Source organism: Malaclemys terrapin, chromosome 7, assembly GCF_027887155.1.
Source record: "Malaclemys terrapin pileata isolate rMalTer1 chromosome 7, rMalTer1.hap1, whole genome shotgun sequence".
Lineage (NCBI taxonomy): Eukaryota > Metazoa > Chordata > Testudines > Emydidae > Malaclemys > Malaclemys terrapin.
In genome coordinates, this window is record NC_071511.1 from 78,772,942 (window position 1) to 78,791,101 (window position 18,160).

At 41.3% G+C, this 18,160-nt stretch overlaps 1 protein-coding gene across 4 annotated transcripts in view; it reads right to left on the reverse strand.

Moving 5' to 3' along the window:
• Window positions 1-18,160, reverse strand: part of ANK3 (ankyrin 3) — a 280,404-nt gene that overhangs the window by 122,546 nt on the left and 139,698 nt on the right. For all 4 annotated transcript variants that reach the window (XM_054035313.1, XM_054035315.1, XM_054035312.1 and 1 more), the window contains exons 14-18: window positions 17,397-17,594; window positions 16,428-16,526; window positions 15,551-15,649; window positions 8,315-8,512; window positions 4,109-4,207 (exon numbers count right to left, since the gene is read on the reverse strand). In XM_054035313.1, the coding sequence (XP_053891288.1) occupies window positions 4,109-4,207; window positions 8,315-8,512; window positions 15,551-15,649; window positions 16,428-16,526; window positions 17,397-17,594 (693 nt within the window). The remainder of the gene's footprint in view (window positions 1-4,108; window positions 4,208-8,314; window positions 8,513-15,550; window positions 15,650-16,427; window positions 16,527-17,396; window positions 17,595-18,160) is intronic.

The following is an 18,160-nucleotide window of genomic DNA, read 5'->3' on the forward strand; positions in this document are numbered from 1 at the left end:
AATACTTTCCCCCCCATCTGTCCAGTGGAGCTTGAGTAAACATAGCTATGCTTAAAAAACAGAAAAAGCCAGCTTCCAATAACATCGCTATTGCTTTGTTGTGCCAAATCAGTTTTGTTTATTCACCAGCATCCTTGAGTGAAGTCATCAGAGCTCTAGGATTAGCATGTGTTTAGCTAATTATTGCTGCAGAACCAGAAGAGGAACCCCAGAACACTGTCAACGTGCAGCCTGCAAAACTAGTGGCTATTTTTCCTTTAATATTTTCCTCCAAAATACAATTAAAAAGTCCTAAGCAAAAAAAACCCCTGAAGACTTATAATTGAACTGCATATGATATTTAGGTCTAATAGTACTTCTGAGACGATTTTAGATCAGACCAGACTACAATCAATTATTCTGACACATAATTAATGCCAGAAAATGTCACTCAGCAAGTCCTGCAGTGGCAAAACTATTCTTCCTTACTATTCCTTTGAAGCAGAAAACGCGTCTCAGCCCAATCTTCCCTTCCTTTGTAGTCCTCTGAGTACTCCTCACTGATTTGAACAGTCCCAGTGTCCAAGTGCACAGGTACATAAGTAGGAAGTACTCACAAGAATAAAGATTGCAGCATCAAGCAATATATGTTTGTAAAGTACTATGTTGGCTTACAGAGATGTATAAATGATGATTAAAGATGATAATATTCCTCAGGAGGAAAATGATAGCTCACCTGTGGCTACACATGAAGTTAAATGACACTGATAAAATAATAAGTATTCTTTCTCCTGCAATGAATATTGTAATTGAGTGATAATAGTAGTATCACTCTGTTTTGTAAGTCAATAGCCCAGTTGCTACCTGGATAGAATACGAAGAGAAGGGTGTTTAAGAGAAGGTAGTTATTACAGAAGGGGGAAGGGTGTTTCCTACTGCAGTAAAGAGTCTGTCAGGTCTTGCATTATAAACTCAGATCATCAGGGTTTCTCCAGAAACTGTGGTCCATGATAAAATAGAGGATACAGATTCTCACACGTCTTCCTACAACAGCAAGTGTTTTTTGGCAGACTGGTGTCCTCAGATGACCAGAGTCTGGCCTGCTATCCAGAGCCTGGCAATCTGGCCTCCATGTCCCTGTTTTATGTAACAATTAAGAAACTGTGTCACGCACACCTGACTCATTCAGCTCAGATCAAGTGCTGGAAGAAAAATAGGTGGAAATGTTCTCCCTAAGGGGCAAATGGTCCCATGCAGTGGAGAGTAAGGCTTAACATGGTAGAAGGAAGGCGAAGTAGTCCAAGATGCTCCTCATTATGGATAATTGGGCCTCAGCATTAATAATTTAAATTAGCCTTGTATGTGAAATGCTACTCCAAAAATGACTGTTCTGCTTAGATACGTGGATAAAAATGCAGAAAGATAAAATGCAGTGCACTGGGACTTCTCTTGGCTATTGAACATTGAGTTCCTGCCCCAGGGCACACCTGAGGATTTCTCTACCACTGAGATGTGGTCTCCCAGAAGGGAATGTGTAACAATCACCTATTCACTACCAGTGAACACAGTTATTGTTCTGGATGAATGTTCAGAGATTTACTAGTCCTTTGAACATGCTATGGACCTGTTACAGACAACAGGATAAGTAAATGTGATACTAAGTTTTCTTTCCTTTTGGATAATTTTATCTACTGACCAGGTTCATTTTCAGTGCTGCAGTTAAGAAATTCAGGTCTTTCCTGGAGTGGCCATTGAATTGGCAGACAGGGATCCCACTGACAGTGCACTACTTATACTACTTCCTATTTGTAGGACTATGGGGGTAGGGGGAATGTACACATTAATACGTATGGTTTAGGGGTTAGCGTGCAGTTTAGACATTGCTTTTAATTAAGTGAAGACAGCAGGTCCTACAATGTTACTGAGCTACTTCAGATTACAGAAAGATTCAATACCAGGTGAGATCCATCTCCAAGAGGACAAAGTGAGAGCCTTGAGGGATCTGCAGTGAATGACCAGGGAAAGTGAAGCTGCTGCTGGGCATCTCATAGATAGCTGAATCGATAACTGTGAAGTAGTGGCTGCAGACTGTGGACCTGATTTATCACTGTGTTGCACAAATATAAAGATGGAATAACTTCACTGATTTCAATGGGTTTACTCCAGTTTAACACCAGAGTAACTACTGTACTGAAATCAGTGGCGTTACTGTAGCATAAAAAATTGAAGTAACACAGTGGTGAATCAGGCCTGAAAATGTTTCCCTTTGCCATGACTTATAATCAGTTGCTTCACTATCACATATAGGATCTGCCTATATGCCCATAAATCATAGGAAATAATGGTTTGGTTCCTCCCCTCCCCCAAATAATGTATCAATAGAATTTGGAGATGATGGTACTGATGGTCTGTTGTGGACCCATCAGATGTATAGAGTTGACTGGAGAAGCAGGTTTGAAGTGAACTTTGGGGGATTTGAGGAACGGAATTCTGGCCTGAAGACTGAGTGAGTCATGAACTCATGATGGATAAATATTTCTTGTAAAAATTAATTAATATTAGAATACATATATTACTTACTTGGAAGGTTCCCCCTATTCTAGTGGTGGTCATGTCTGGCCAGAATATCTTATAGACAGTGACATGTTGTCCATGTATGCAATACATGCATTGCATGCCCCAGGACTGGCTCCTGCACGCACCTGGAGGACACCATTTTGTAGAGACGTGTTGGGGGGTATGCAGGATCAAGTGCCCCCCCAGCAGCCGCCCAGGTAGGGAGCGGAAGGGGTGGGGCCAGGGCCAGAGCGGAAAGGGCGGGGCCAGAGCCTCTTCCAGCTCTGCTGGAACGCTGCCTGGTGCGGCGCAGCAGCTGCCTGGGAGAACACCTGACTGCAGCATCGGGCTGCCTCCCGTCCAGGCTTAGCTTCCGGGGACAGTGGCCAAGTGAGACAGAGCCCTCCTCCCACCTCTCCCCCCACCACACAGCATGCTTGGAGTCAGCCTGGGCAGGGAGCGGGCTGCTGCTGCCACCCCTTCCCAGCCAAGCTCTCCCCCAGGTAGCTGGCTATGCTGCACAGAGCAGCAACCAGGAACAGCTCCGTCCCGCTCCCTGCCCAGGCCTGGCTGCCAGGGAGGCTGGCCAAACATGCCGTGGAGGAGCCAGCGCAGCAGGAGGACAGAGCTCCCTGCCCCCTGCGTGCATGTAACATGGTGGGGGAGAGAAAGCCCGGGTGCCCTGAGCTCGCGCAGGGTGGGGAGGAGACATATGGTCATCCTACAGCAGGTCAGTGTTGGTAACACTCAAAGAATAGTTTATGGAAGGTTACATTATTCAGTATTTAGCTCAGGATAAGCGGAAGACTTCCATTTAATTGGTGACTGTCTATTACTCTTTACAAGAGCTAATAATAAGGGACACAACATTTCTAATAATCAGGAGTGCCTAATTTGTTTTTACTTTGTTTATGTTGCTTGAAACATAGCTCTTCTGAAAGAGTGCTTTTACAATGATACCTAAGACACTTTAAAGAACCATTTTGTTGTTATTTTTTCAAATGCCTGTTGGATAGAGGAGTGAGTACGTGTAGTACACACCGAAGAACACTAATGGGTGCTAAGGGACTGTATTACCCGGTTCAAAACAAGATAGTGGAAGCTCTGGCATTTATGCGAGTTTGCTTAAATGAAGAATGCAGTCCAATCCTACTGGATGCTTACTTTCTTCAGTCAAAACACAACAATGTAATTAAATTATATTAATTAATTAAATTAAATTAAATCAAAACTGATCCAAACATCAGACAAGATTGCAAAAATAAACATATTGCCCACAGACTGTCCTTTCTATGTAAAGGAAAGTTGGATAACATTGAATACATGATCTTAAGTGTTCAAAGTATATTTTCTAACTAGTTATTCACAGGGGCTGATTCACCACTGTTACTTCAGTTTCATGCCAATGTAAGTCCATTGATATTACTGCAGTTACACTAGGATAAACGCGGAGTATTGTAGTGGTGAATCAGACTTACAGACTTTAAACACTTCCATTAGGTGGGTATAATGTATTTTCTCTATTTTTTTCTTCAGGTATATTTACACATTAGTTAATGTTGATTAATCTTACCTTTGTTGGTGCATCAACACCAGCCCCTTGATTAACAAGAACCTCTGCCACATTGACTTTGTCCTCTTGAGCAGCCAGGTGAAGTGGTGTCAGTCCACTCTGTAAATTAGGGGCAACAAATGATCATCTTGCAGAGGAGTCATATTAACATTATGAGCCAAATTCTTTCCTCAGTAACTTATACAATTGTACTGATCTCAATGAGTTTGCAGCTTGTAAATGAGGGCAGAATTTATCTATCTGTTTACTGTTTAAATTTGTTCAATTACAAGACACTACAATTTAAAAGCATCAAATATACAGCAAGCTAATGTTTCCTATACAAAGTACAGCAATTATACAAGGAACATTATTTTATGTAATATTAAATATGGAGCAGATATTATACTACAGGTTTTTAACACAAAAGCTCAAGGTTATTTTCTCCTGGCTATTTCACTCTCCTGATATGAATGAAATTAAAAGAAACATCAAACAATTGTTTACACTCCTGCCAGTTTTCTAGGAGCAACACTCAGATTTAAATTCTGCTGTTTACAGTGTTCTCTTATATATGAAAATGAATGTGTAAGTAGGCTTCTTCTTGTTTCAGTTCCAAGGCACATTGATGTGCTGTTCTATGGCAGCTGTTATTTCCTTCTCTTTCAGGGCTCATTGATGGGCTTCCACCTCCAGTTGCTTTAGCTCCAAGGTTCTCTGATGTTCTCTCTCTTTTTCCGCTACCTGCAATCGGTACAGCTCTAACTGTGTAACTACTTCGCTCGCTCTCTCATCTTTATGCTTTTTCTGCTCTTATTTCCCTTACCCAAAATAATCAAACAGAAAATAACAAAAGTGTAATCTTTTCTTGATTGTATTCAGCCACCACACAAAGTCTCACTTAAAATCACTACACCAGTGTATGAAGTGCAAATCTCACTCAGTACAACAGGCTGTGCATTTCACCCTGCTTGCAGCACCAATGTGACATGCCCCAGAGTACAACTTGAACTGGTGGATCGTTGTGCCTCCTTAACTCTCCAGCCTCATGTGCACTAGGCCCTGCTTTGCTGTGTGAGCTGCCACTCCGCCCAGTCACCCCAGCTCCTAGCATGCAAGTCACCCCAGACAAATACCAGAATGCTATGTCCAGCCACTCTTGAATTACATACAGGGTGACACCTGCATATCCCCAGTCCCAGCCTTGCAACCCAGACATGTATTGTTTTGAACTGCTCAGTAACTTATTAAGCAATACAAGCTCATAAATTCTGTCATTTTAGCAAAGAAAATGAATATGCACCAACCCTTGTTAACCTGAATAGATTCTCCAAGCCCTTCAGCCAAAAACACACTGGCTTAGATAAAACATCAAAATAAGTTTATTAACTACAGAAAGACAGATTTTTACTGATTATAACTGGTATAGGCATAAAAGGTCAGAATTGGTTACAAAAAGAAATAAAATGATAAAATTGCAGTCTAAATCCTAAACTTTACCAAGCTACGTCAAATGTGAAGCAATAAGGTTTCTCTTACCCAAAAGCTTACAGCAGTCTGTGCTAACTGGAAAGTTTTCCAGTTAGGATCCCTCCCCCCAGTTCAATGATGTTTCTGTCTTCCAAACAATCTTGGTGCCTTCAGAACAGGTGGGGGAAGAGAGGGGCCTTTGTTCCCCCTTTTTATATCTTGACCCTTTTTATTGGAAAAGTCCTTGCTGTGTCATGGGGTCAGGCAGCCCCATTGCCTATGTGCTCTGCACTCAGTCCTTCATATGAATTGCAAATTCTTGCTTGCACCTTCTGTATACGTGCAGCTTGAGGTGACAGTTCTTTGTTTATAGTTATTGTTATTTCTAAAGAGCTAGTCTGTGGACATTCCCCAGACTCACATGTTTCAGTAACAAACATACAGCAAAATCTGATAACTCCATATATTATGATGGTACAGACGTTAACAGGACAGTAATATGTAACAGATTATGACTTTTCAAATGATACCTCACAAGGCATACTTTGTACAAAATATATCATAACCATATACAAGTGGTGAATATGAGGGTACAAGGTGTTATTTTGAGGTACAGTGTGTCACCACATAAAAGCCAGCATCTGCATTTAGGGGTAGCCATAGATGCTAATGAAGGACCATGAATAGTTTTAAGGTTAGAATAGGAGAAATGAAGCATAGGCTTCCAAGTGTCATATGAAGCACACCCAGAGACTCAGAGGACACTGAGCCATTCCACCTGCTGAGAGCAAGGAATGATTTTTGTGAGAAATTTCTCACTCTCACCTTCATAATCTTGTCAGATAAATTCATACAGAAACCACACTATACAATTACACTGATGGAGATGAGGGCATCTAGGGAATTAGGGATGCACATTTACTGTAGACATTATCACTGAGCAGACTTATCAGCCTATAAACCCTTTGGCAGATGTATAAACACCTCCTTTCCAATTCCCAAGAGAAAGCATGTGGAAAGTTGCAATGCTATAATGGAATGCCCCAGGAAGTGGAATCACTTACATTAAGAACAAAATCTCAGACAACCATACTGCTGATAGCCCATAAAAAAAATCAGCTTCTCTTTACAAAGTTAGGGGCTACCACTGCTTAATGAAAGGAACATGTATAGATCTGCTAAAATGGCGGGAGTCAAGCCCACAAATAGCCTGGAATTCAGAAGAAACTTCCCCAATAGGCATGTTACAACAGAATTGTCCATTACAGGGGAGAAGGGGAGGGTTTACATATTCATATGAAGCATCTGGTACTGGAGAATGTCAAAGACAGGATTCCAGAAAAATGGACAGTTGGTCTGATCTAATATGGCCGTTACTATGTTCTATTTTCTACCAGAAGAAACGATGACAAATTCAAACACCTGTGTGCTTTACATAGAATCTTAGAAATGTAGGGCTGGAAGGGACCTCGAGTCATATAGTCCAGCCCCCTGTGCTGAGGCAGGACCAAGTCAATTTAGACCACCCATGACAAGTGTTTGTCCAACTTATTCTTCAAAACCTCCAATGGTGGGGATTCCGCAACCTACCTTGGTAACCTATTCCACTGCTTAACCATCCTTATAGTTACAAAGTTTTTCCTAATATCTAACCCAAATCTCCCTTGCAACACATTAAGCCAATTGCTCCTTGTCCTGCCTTCAGTGCACATGCAGAACAATTGCTCACTATCCTCTTTTTAACAGCCCTTTATATATTTGAAGACAGTTATCAGTTCCCCCCTCAATCTTCCTTTCTCAAGACTAAATATACCCCGTTTTTTTAAATCTTTCCTCTTAAGGTTGGTTTTTCTAAACCTTTTGTCATTTTTGTTGCTCTCCTCTAGAATCGCCACTTAGTCCACACAATTCCTAAAGAATGGGGCCCAGAACTGGACACAGTACTCCAGCTGAGGCCTCACCAGAGCTGAGTAGAGTGGGACAATTACCTTCCATGTCTTATATACGACACTCCTGCTAATACACCCCAAAATTATATTAGCCTTTTCTGCAACTGCATCACATTGTTGACTCATATTCAATTTGTGACCCACTATAAACCACTTACCAGTTATTCCCCATTTTGTAGTTGTGCATTTGATTTTTTCTTCCTAAGTGTAGTACTTTGCACATGCACTTTATTGAATGTCATCTCGTTGATGACAGCCCAATTCTCTAGTTTATCAAATTCAGTTTTTGAATTTGTTTTGTTCTGTCCTCAAAACCCCTCCCAGCTTGGTGTCATCCGCAAATTTCATAGGCATGTTCTCCACTCTGTTATTTAAGTCACTAATGAAAATACTGAATAATACAAGATTCAGGACAGACCCATGCTGAACCCCATTAGATACATCCCCTCAGTTTGACAACGAACTATTGATAATTACTCTTTGAGTACTGTCTGACAACCAGTTTTGTACCCACCTTACTGTAATTTCATCTAGACTATATTTCCCTAGTTTGCTTCTGAAAATGTCATGTGGGACTGTGTCAAAAGCCTTACTAAAACCAAGATGTATCACATCTACAGTTCCCCCCATCCACTGGGCTGCTAACATTATCAAAGAAGGTACTTAGATTGGTTTGACTTGTCAAAGCTTGTAAATTTCAAATCTCATAGAATCAGATGACGCAAAATTCACTTGCTAGCCCCTTTTCTTATTAGTTACCCTTTTTTTTTCCCTGAGTGTAAAAATAAATAAATAAATGCAAACTTACCTTGTTGCTAAGATTCACATTAGCATTTCTAGTAAGAAGCAATGACACCATGTCCACATGGCCTTCCTGGGATGCAAGATGTACAGGGGCAATACCCTGTCTGGTAATAGCGTTAGCATCAGCACCATATTCAAGCAATGTAGTTGCTATATCCATCTGGTTTTTCTTGGCAGCTATGTGCAGTGGTGTATAACCATTCTGTCAATATAAAACATTTGATTACAGGCTCATCTGTGAAATACCACAGTAAATTACTTTTCTGTACAAACTTGATTTTATTATCCTAAATGATCAGTTCTAAAAATTCAGTCCTGACATGAATGAGCTTAAAATTTGACCATATTAAAAAGCGACACATTAGAACTTTAATAACTATTTTAAAATCATCTCTGTAAATAAGAGAATTGAAAGAAATTTGAATGGCACTTTCTAAATGTGAAAAATGTAGCCAATATAGAGCAGTGCAATCTACAAACAAAGACTTCATAACTGTTTGAGACACCTTTCATAGTTATTTGCTACTTTTCCTTAAAGGTCTAAGTACATATTAACTCTGTAATGTACAGAAGGGATGGGATTCGCTATTATATATATGTTTATCTTTAGTCACTCAGAAGAGCTGTTCGTGTTTGTTTTCTTCCATTTCTTGGTGTGAACCAGAGTATTATATATGAGAATTGGGGTCAGTCTTTCTTGTAACACAAACTTCATTGCAAAGTTTGTCCTAATCTTGTTGGGAGGCAGTTTTAGACACCCTATTTTGGGCCATAAAAGGATATGTCAATATGAACTTCTGGTTTCATATCCCTGAACTCTTTCCTTCTTTCTAATCTGTGCATCCAGGTATTTCTAATAACTTCATTTCTGAGTATCAAATTCAATTTCAACTGTACAGAATAATCTTAGAGATCCAAAAGGAAGGACAGGATTTAGCAAAAAACCTGCAATTTGTTTTACACACAAAGCGCTTGTCTATGTGGCTAGTTCTACAGCACACTAAGTGGCTGTGTGGACACTACTACCATGTACTAAAAGTTTAGCAGTTTCAAGGCACATTACCTTTTAGTGCAATGTAACAAGCTCCACGCAGACATTAAGGGTATGTCTACACAGCAATTAAACATCTGTGGCTTGTCTGGGTCAGCTGACTCAGGCTTGCAGGGCTCAGGCTGCACAGCTGTTGAATTGCTGTGTAGATGTTCAGGCTCAGGCTGGAGTCAGAGCATCTACACAGTAATTAAACAGCCCCACAGCCCAAGCCTGAGTCAGCTGACATGGGTCAGCTGTGGTGTTTAATTGCTGTGTAGACATACCTTTAGTGTGGGACAGGCTAGTGCGGGACAGGCTAGTGCGCTGTACTTTCACACCCCAGCTTGCTATGCACTAACTATCCATGAAGACAAGTCCTAAGTTTCTTTAAGATTTATTAAAATCAATGTGTGTGAGGCTTTGTCTACACTAGCACTTTTGTCAACACCCTGATCAAGAATAAGTTTCACCGACAAAAGCGAGTGTCTCCCGCTGACATAGCTACCGCTTGTTGTTTGGAGATCTTTTAACTCTCCTGCTGGCATAGAGTGGCTACACAGGCGACCATACAGCTGTATGTCCGTAGTGTAGACATAGCCTAAATCAGCTAAACAGATTTAAGAACCATGGACAACACACTAGTCAGGGGCATGGCCAGCCTTTGGATACTGACTATGATGCTTATTGCATCTGGTCCTGTTATTCTTCTAGAAATAGTGTGTTAATCTTAATTTTCAAACCATTGGAAAAGAGAGAGAGAGAAAGAGAGAGAGAGTGTGTGTGTGTGTGTGTGTGTGTGTGCGCGAGAGAGAGAGAGAGCGCTTTTAAAGAAGTGGGATTCCAGCTGGTTGAAACCATATAGCAAGTACCATGAATATTCCAAACTACATGGGCCTGAACCCCTAACAGCTTTGGAAACAAACCCAAGGTAAAATAGGACCCAACTCCCCTTTTCAGGTAGTGGAAGAACCTTTTCTCCTTAAACAGTGGAAGAACAACTGCCAGAAACTCACTAAATCTACCCTCTCACACAGTGGCACCCATGCTTGACTTGTTTCCCCACTCCCACTAGATCTCCTGATCTCTCATAATTTCCTTGGGGGAAGTGATTGAAGGATATACTCAAAGGCAGAAACTGTCCATTGTGTATGGAAATAAGATGCCTTGGTCCCACACCATGATGAAACCCACTCCACTTCCTGCTGTGTGCTGCTGAGGTAACAAAGACCAAAAAAAGATATTTTTAAACTCCTGTATTTCTGCCTGTATCCCACTTATTTGCCCTTCACAGCTTCAGCTCTTCCTAGGCGCATGAGATTGCCTGTCCTAATGAGCAGGTCAGAGTCAGTCCTCTTGTGACTGAAAACTGCATATCCTCTGGAGGTGAATCCGCTCTTTGAGCTTGTGCCTCGAGGGGTAGCTGAGCAGTACTCAACAGGAACTAAGGTACTGACTGTGGTGTGGCGATGCAAGCAGGAACAAATAGGGGCATGCATGGTTACACCAGTGTTTTGTTAGCATTAACCCAGAAAAGAGACAGCACTAATTCTGGATGTAGTGAAATCTGTGACATTAAGGGTCAGATCCTGCAAATGGATCTAGATGGATGGACTACAGTACCCACATGGAGCCCTTGTGAAGTCGAAGAGACTCCTCACGAGCACAAGAGTCTGCCTGGATGGTTCTCAGTGTAAGACTGTGCCCTTCCAGAACACGGAAGTACACTGGTCTAGGAACCTCTACACATACACGCCAACAGAAAAATTATGTTAAAAGAACATTACTTGTCAAGTCAAAGGTTGCCTTTGCAACCTTAATTTGTCCCCGTTGTGCATATGCAGTATAATACAGTCTTTAATTACATGCTCATACATTATTTTTTCCACAGGACACCTGCCTCATTCAGTAAACAGAATGTATGGTGCTCACTCTATTAGCAGCCATTCAATATTTTATTTTATCCTCACTGTTCAATATGTGGGCTCAGTGCATTATTTGTTCTACACTATTCAAACCCTGAAAATAGAATTATTAATTTCCTCCTGGGCTTTTCTATGGTGCTCATCACTATACTACCAGAGTGCTTCAGAAACATTAATGAATGTATTTTCACAACACTCCTATGAAGTGAATGGGTGATATTATCCACATTTTATAGATGGGAAGCTGAAGCACAGAGAGATTAAAGGTCAAAAGTACCTGATGTTGGGTACTTTATCTGAGATGCTTAGACCCTAATTTTTCAGAGCACTTAGCACTATGTGTGTTCAAATCACAGTCCCACTAACTTCAGTTACAGCTGTGAGTGCTCTGCACTTCTGCCAATCAGATCTCAGGGTTTCAAGTTGGACACTCATAAAATGAGGAAAACACAATTAGTGACCACCTGCAAAATGTTTGGTTTAAATGACTTGTCTAGTATCACATAGAAACTCTGTAGGAAAGGCAGGAATAAAATCCATTCCATTCATGGAACATTTTAGCTCAAATGTTTAGTTTAGCAAAGTTATAAGCAACTGAAAACAGGGGATTACAATGGGACATATAGGCAACCCTATAAATAGGTGATGCCACCAACCCCACCTATAATATAGAGGTATTATGCACGCACATGTATCCACATTTCTAGCTAAACTTGTTTCAAATATGTTTGATCAGTCATTGCAGACAGGGTCGATGGTAGAACACAAGTTTGTAGTACTGTTACAAGTTTTCAGTACTGTTCTAACCAGTTTTAGCTTTTCCACAATGGCTGTTGGAAACGGTTTTAGACACTGGTTTAGCTGAGACCTTGTTTAAATTGAATGTAAACCAGGCCCTTTAACTTGGTTCCTAGCTGTAGGACCAAAAACTACTGTCTGTGAAAAAATATCTTTTTCTGACTTTAGTGAGCTAGCGCCACTGAGCAGGGAGGGAGTGGAAACACCCTATTAATATTGTCTGAAGGCAACTAGCCTTCAGATCAAATATTGGCTGAGTACAGTTTACAATCCCTCTGACCAAAGAGCAAGAACTGTTTCCTTTCTCTCCAACCCCATCAAGGCCATCCAGCTCAGTCTGATGCCAAACATAAAAGTGAACTTTCTAAGTCTAGCTATGAAACTGAGCACAAAAGCATGTGCATATTCCTAGCCATTGGCTACATGCCCCCTACGAAGCCAAGCTTCTGACACAGAGGCAATACATAAATAAAAGGAAGTACAGAGTTAATAAATTCTATTTTCATTTGAAAAATAGTTCACATTCTTAAAAGAGTAAAAAGAACTTTCAGCACAGGAGAAACATATAGAACAGCTTAAAATACCTCTGATATGTGCCTGGTAGCTTCAAAAGTAAGTCCACCCTCTAACATGTGAAGGAAAACCAGTGCATTTTGTACATCTTGCAAAAAGGCAGAGTTTACTTTTTTGCAAATGCATTTTCATATGTTCATAACTGTATTTTACTCAGTGAAACTGAAAGTTGTAAGTCGCCAAGAGTACGCAAATAAAGAGCTGAAAAGACAAGTAAAAATTCAGCTCACTCTCAATCTGCATCTTTTCCTCATGATAAGGACCCAACTATCACAATAAATAGACTTACAGGGGATGGGAGATGTTCAGGGGGAAGTGTTTGATTATTCTGACTGTAACAGGAAAAAACAAGGGATGCGTGTAAGGGTAGACAGAGATGGCAACTGAAAACTAGAGAAGAGAATTAAGGACAAGGATTGCAAAATGGATAGTGAACTCAAATTAATTGCTGCTATCTAAGACCAAGATGAACACTGTAAAAAGAAATAGGCATAGAGCAAAATGCAGCAATGTCAGCATTAACTGTCCATCCCAGTTTTCAGTTGCACCAGGGGTCTGGGACTACAACTAATTCGCTCTTTCACAGCTCACTTTTTGAAGTGAATATTGTAATGCCAGTCTGATGGGCCAGTCAAAAGGTCAATATTAAAGAGGTACAAGGGCTAAAAAGCAATTGTTGAAGAAGCTGATTGTGGTACTAATGATGATCTATACGACATTACACATTTATTTATCAGACTGAATTTACAAAAGGAATGGGAGTTCATCTGCCCCATGATCACATCATCTATTAGTTGACTGCACAGCATATCGCCGAAGGCCATAGCATGCTATTGTTAATTTCAGTTAGTATTTATGCTCAACTCAGTGTGTTGCTGTGGTTCACTTGCTGTAAAATACTAACAAATGTTGTGTTTTAAGAAGCCTTTCAGCTAGCACCAAAAACCACAAGTGGCAGCTGCTAACCCATTTGTTACAGATGTGTGAATGAGGTGACAGAATATGAGACTCTGGTTATCTTTATGCTGTAATTTTATCATTTTGGTTTGGGCTTCAGAAGCTCTTGGCATTTGGTGAAGCCACAGTCTTTGACCATATGGGAGAGCCATGCTCTATGACAGTTGTTTCTTTCAGCAAAAACTAGGTCAGTAGCTTCTAGTCACCTGCAGAAGGACGTTTCTTTCACTGCTGCATTTAAAATCACTGTGCTGGGATGGAAAAAAATCAGAGATCACCCCAGTTCGCTTCCTGGGGCATTGTGTTGGCACATCTCTAGAAAAGTTATTGATTTTTGGCTTTACCGTTGTTTCTCTGTTTATTTGACTTCACTTCCCTCATGCACTTCACATTATGTGACTGAACAAGGTGGGTTGCCCCTTAAGGGATAGACGGCCAGCCAACCCTGGTTACTCAGGAGGAACTCCTGAGCAGGGACCAGCTGATTCCCCTCTTGAGGGCAGCAGGAAGCTGTAGAGAGGACAGTGTGTTTGTGTGTGTGCTGGTGCTCAGACAGACCAGAATGGAGTACAAAGCAAGGCTCCAGCAGAGAAATCTGGGACCTGCTTTATGTTGTTGTTTTCTTTCTGGTTTGTGTTTCTTGGAAAATAAATAGAATCCTGGCTGAAGGGCCTGCGAAACTGATCTGTTGCATGCATTACTGAAGAAGCCCCTCAAAGGTGAAACTGAGGCAGGGGGCTGCTTGCAGGGCCACCTTGAGGCTATGAGGGGGCATGTGGGAGTCAATGTCAATGAAATATGATGTATAAGAGACTTCATTTCCCTCTGTGATCTGTCTCCTCTTTAGCCATGCAGAAAGACTTTGTGTGTCATGTCTGCATTTGGTCCCACCGCAGAGGAAGACAATCAAGAGGTGTAGTTTGTGCATATATGATTTTGGCCTCTGCACACAATCTTCATCGTCAATATTTGTTGTTTGGGATGCTGTTTAGGACTATGCCCATCACCATCGTATCCAAGCATGCTTCAGGACTGTTTTATTTACTGATGTTGACACACTGGTGATAAATGGTAGATGTAGAAAACTGCATTATCCTGGGCTTTCTGAGTCCAGGGGATGCTGTGGGATATTCAGAAGAGCCCATCATGGATTCAGGAACATTGGACTTCCCACACCCCTTTTTAAGTTTTATATTCATATATCAATATTTTTAGGCTCATTTATGCAGATGTTGCTCTCTCTATATCACTCCCATGCGCCCCCCTCCCCCACACACACCTGAATTCTTGTGCTGTGTTTTGTTTTGTCCTGTCCTGTCTACATTAAATTGCAATCTGTTCAGGGCTGTGGCTGTGTTTTTCTATTTCTAAATACTGTAATGAGATCCATTTGCAGTGCTTCAGAAATGCTTATGAAGAATACTAATGCTCAAACTGACAAATCCCATCCTAACGTGTTTTCCTAAAAGGATGCTGTGACAAAGTGCAGGGCTATTACTTGGTGTCTGCTGAACAGGGAGTTAACCCCAGCTCATTTCCCCCCATCTACCTTAGCACAGATGCTAAGGGGAAGGGACATAAAGGTGGTTGCATGTGAGACAGTGTTAGGGAGAATGCGTAGTGGGAGGCAAGATGGGCTCCATACTCAGTGGTCATGGGACCTGACTGAAACCTAAGCTGGTGTGGGTGGGGATTCTACTCTGTTAACTAATTCTACTTCCTTGTTATAAACACTATCCTTTGGGGGGGAAAGACCTTGTTGGTTGCCGCTCTTTCCCCCTCCACTGAGTCATTCTACCAGCCTACAGATCCCCATATGGATGAAAGACATTAATGAACAAGGTCAACAGGGTGCACTGTAACTGGAAGCCATAATGAATAAATGCTGAGACAGAACAGAGAAAAAATTATATCAAAAACATGTCTGCTGTTCCCTTGCATTGACCAACATTTGTACCTTTGCAGATGCGTGAGGTGAAGCTCCCTGGTCCAAGAGCAGAAGTGCCACTTTCTGATTATCGTAGTGTGCAGCTACGTGGAGTGGAGTTAAACCACTCTAAAAACACATGCAGAACAAACAAGCATTGTTATAACTACCATCAGTGAAAACACAGGAGTGCAGAGAATTAGGTTAAACTAGATACGGTGAGAACACAGTGACATTATTCATTTCTGTCTCCAAACTCTCCATTAACTTTTGAGACAACACACATTAGAAGAGACAAAAGCTGTTCCTTGTCTGTGAACACCCTGTTCACATCCTTATTTAGGGTAAGATTGTGACTTTGCCCAGGGTTAGAGGGAAGGGGAAGAACATATCTGACTGCCCCAGGAGCAGACCAGTAAAGGAATTGGCACTTTGAATCACAGCTCCTGTCCTAATTTCCCTTTGCCCCAGGGTGTAAGTAAACCACTATTGATCCATTCCATTTTCCTATTCATGCTGGCTCAGCACTGCCGCATTGTGAACCCTTGGCTCCTCCAGTTCCCTGCTCACCAGCATGGGGGACGGGAGAGCAGAGTCCTGTCCCCCGATCTCTTCCCTGTGCTCTGGCTGAGCAGGGGAGTCAGGAAGCACTTTACACTTTCTTATTTCCCTGGGTGGACACATGAAAGAAATGACAGTATTGCCCTAATGATGTTAAAATCCATTTCTCATGGGATTGCTGACCTTACTGGGATATAGCTATACGATGATGAACAGAAGATTTCAATTAAACCCAAAATTGTGGTAGTGGATATTAGCAAGTGCTTGTGTGATAGTAAGTAGCTGCTATGGTATTATGGTACATGGGTATGTACATGAAAGTGGGCAGTGGCCTTTTCTGTCCTACCTTTCCAGCAGCATCTGGAGATGCATTCTTCTGAAGCAGAAGGTTGGCTACTTCAATTTTTCCATATTTTGCAGCTACATGCAGAGGAGTAAATCCTTTCTGTAAGAGAAAAAGGCTACATGATGGCCTTGGACAATCCTCTCCCAGAGGTGTCTGGCAGTTCCAGTCACACAGGTGGCTCTGGCCTATCACGTTACTTCTTGTTTCCTTTCCTTCTCTTACATAGCTGTTAACCACAGTAGGTGCAGCTAGTCTGTCTCTTCTTTGTTTCCAGATACCTTCATGGGCCTTGAGGTGGTTCCTTGCAGGGAAAAGCCCAGACACCCATTGAAGCAGCAGGAAACAAGGAGCAGCAGCCAACTATGTAATCAGAGTAGCTTTCCACTGACAACCAGCAAGTGCTTCATTGGTCACCAGTGGTCCCGGAAGCACTCATATCTATGCCACTTGGTGAAAATTTCAGCTGTGCACTCCTTTCACTATGAAATCAATATACACCCAAATGCAATCATGCCCATAGTTTGCCTGGAAAAGGGCAGACATTTTGTTGTTTGGAAGAGTAGAAATGTTTTTGTCTTATGGTAAACAACCTAGAAATTAGTATTCTATCTCTGGAGTTCATGTTGCACTTATGCCAGCTAATGTTCATCACACACGATAGGCATTGCTAGACAAATGTGCTGAGCTTAGTCTTTAAAAATTAGACAAGTCTATCAAAGCAGATTACAGATATCCATGAGAACAATTGAGCCGTGACACTAAAAAAAAAATCAATATGTTTTTATCACTAGGCTATGTTATAAATCAAGCATAGAAGTGCAAACATGTTATCTTTATCCTCCTGGATAATAGAATGTAGTTAATTCCTATGTCACTTGGTATGCACATGTGACTCCTGCACCAAATTCACTGGCAACTAATCCAAAACCTTTTAAAGCATTTGAGTGATCACTTCTACAACTCCCTTACCTTTGTAATTATAGCTAAAGATGCACCATGATCCAAAAGAACTGAGGCTACATCTTCATGTCCCTCTCGAGCAGCAAGATGTAGTGGTGTATACCCAGAAGTAGTGGCTGCATTCGGAGATGCTCCTTGCTGTAACAACTGCTGCACTATATCAGCTTTTCCCAGTCGGGCAGAAATGTGTAGTGGCGTTTGGTCATCCTAAATATAAAGATGACAGGAATACAGTACAGTCTGCATAAGGACATTATTTGCTGAGATGTTGTTGTTATGCAACTGTAAATGACTATTAATTCTATCAAGGCTAAAACTACTGAATAGTCCATGCTGTTTTTCCTCTCTGTCATATGATTAAGTGCCCGAAGGTGCTTTGTTACAGAAAATGTTTCCCACACACAATGTGATCAAGAACAGAAAATAAAGTATTCAAGTTTCTCAATCTGTTCCTGCATTGCATCATTTTACCATGAAATTATATTGCAGGCCATATTGTACTAAGGACCTCATCAAAGCTACAGTGGATTTAGAGCTGTCCCTTGACCTGATTTGTAGAGGTATTTAGGCACTTAGTGGGATTTTCGAAAGCATCTAGGCACCTAACACCCAATGAAATCAATGAATTTTAGGCTCCTAGATGCTTTTGAAAACCCCACTATGCATCTAAATACCTTTACAAATCTAGTCCAAAGATCTTAACCTGTTCTATGACCTCCTGCAATATCTAATCACACCAGAAGGAGTTTGGGATGGAGTGAGAATCTTTGGCA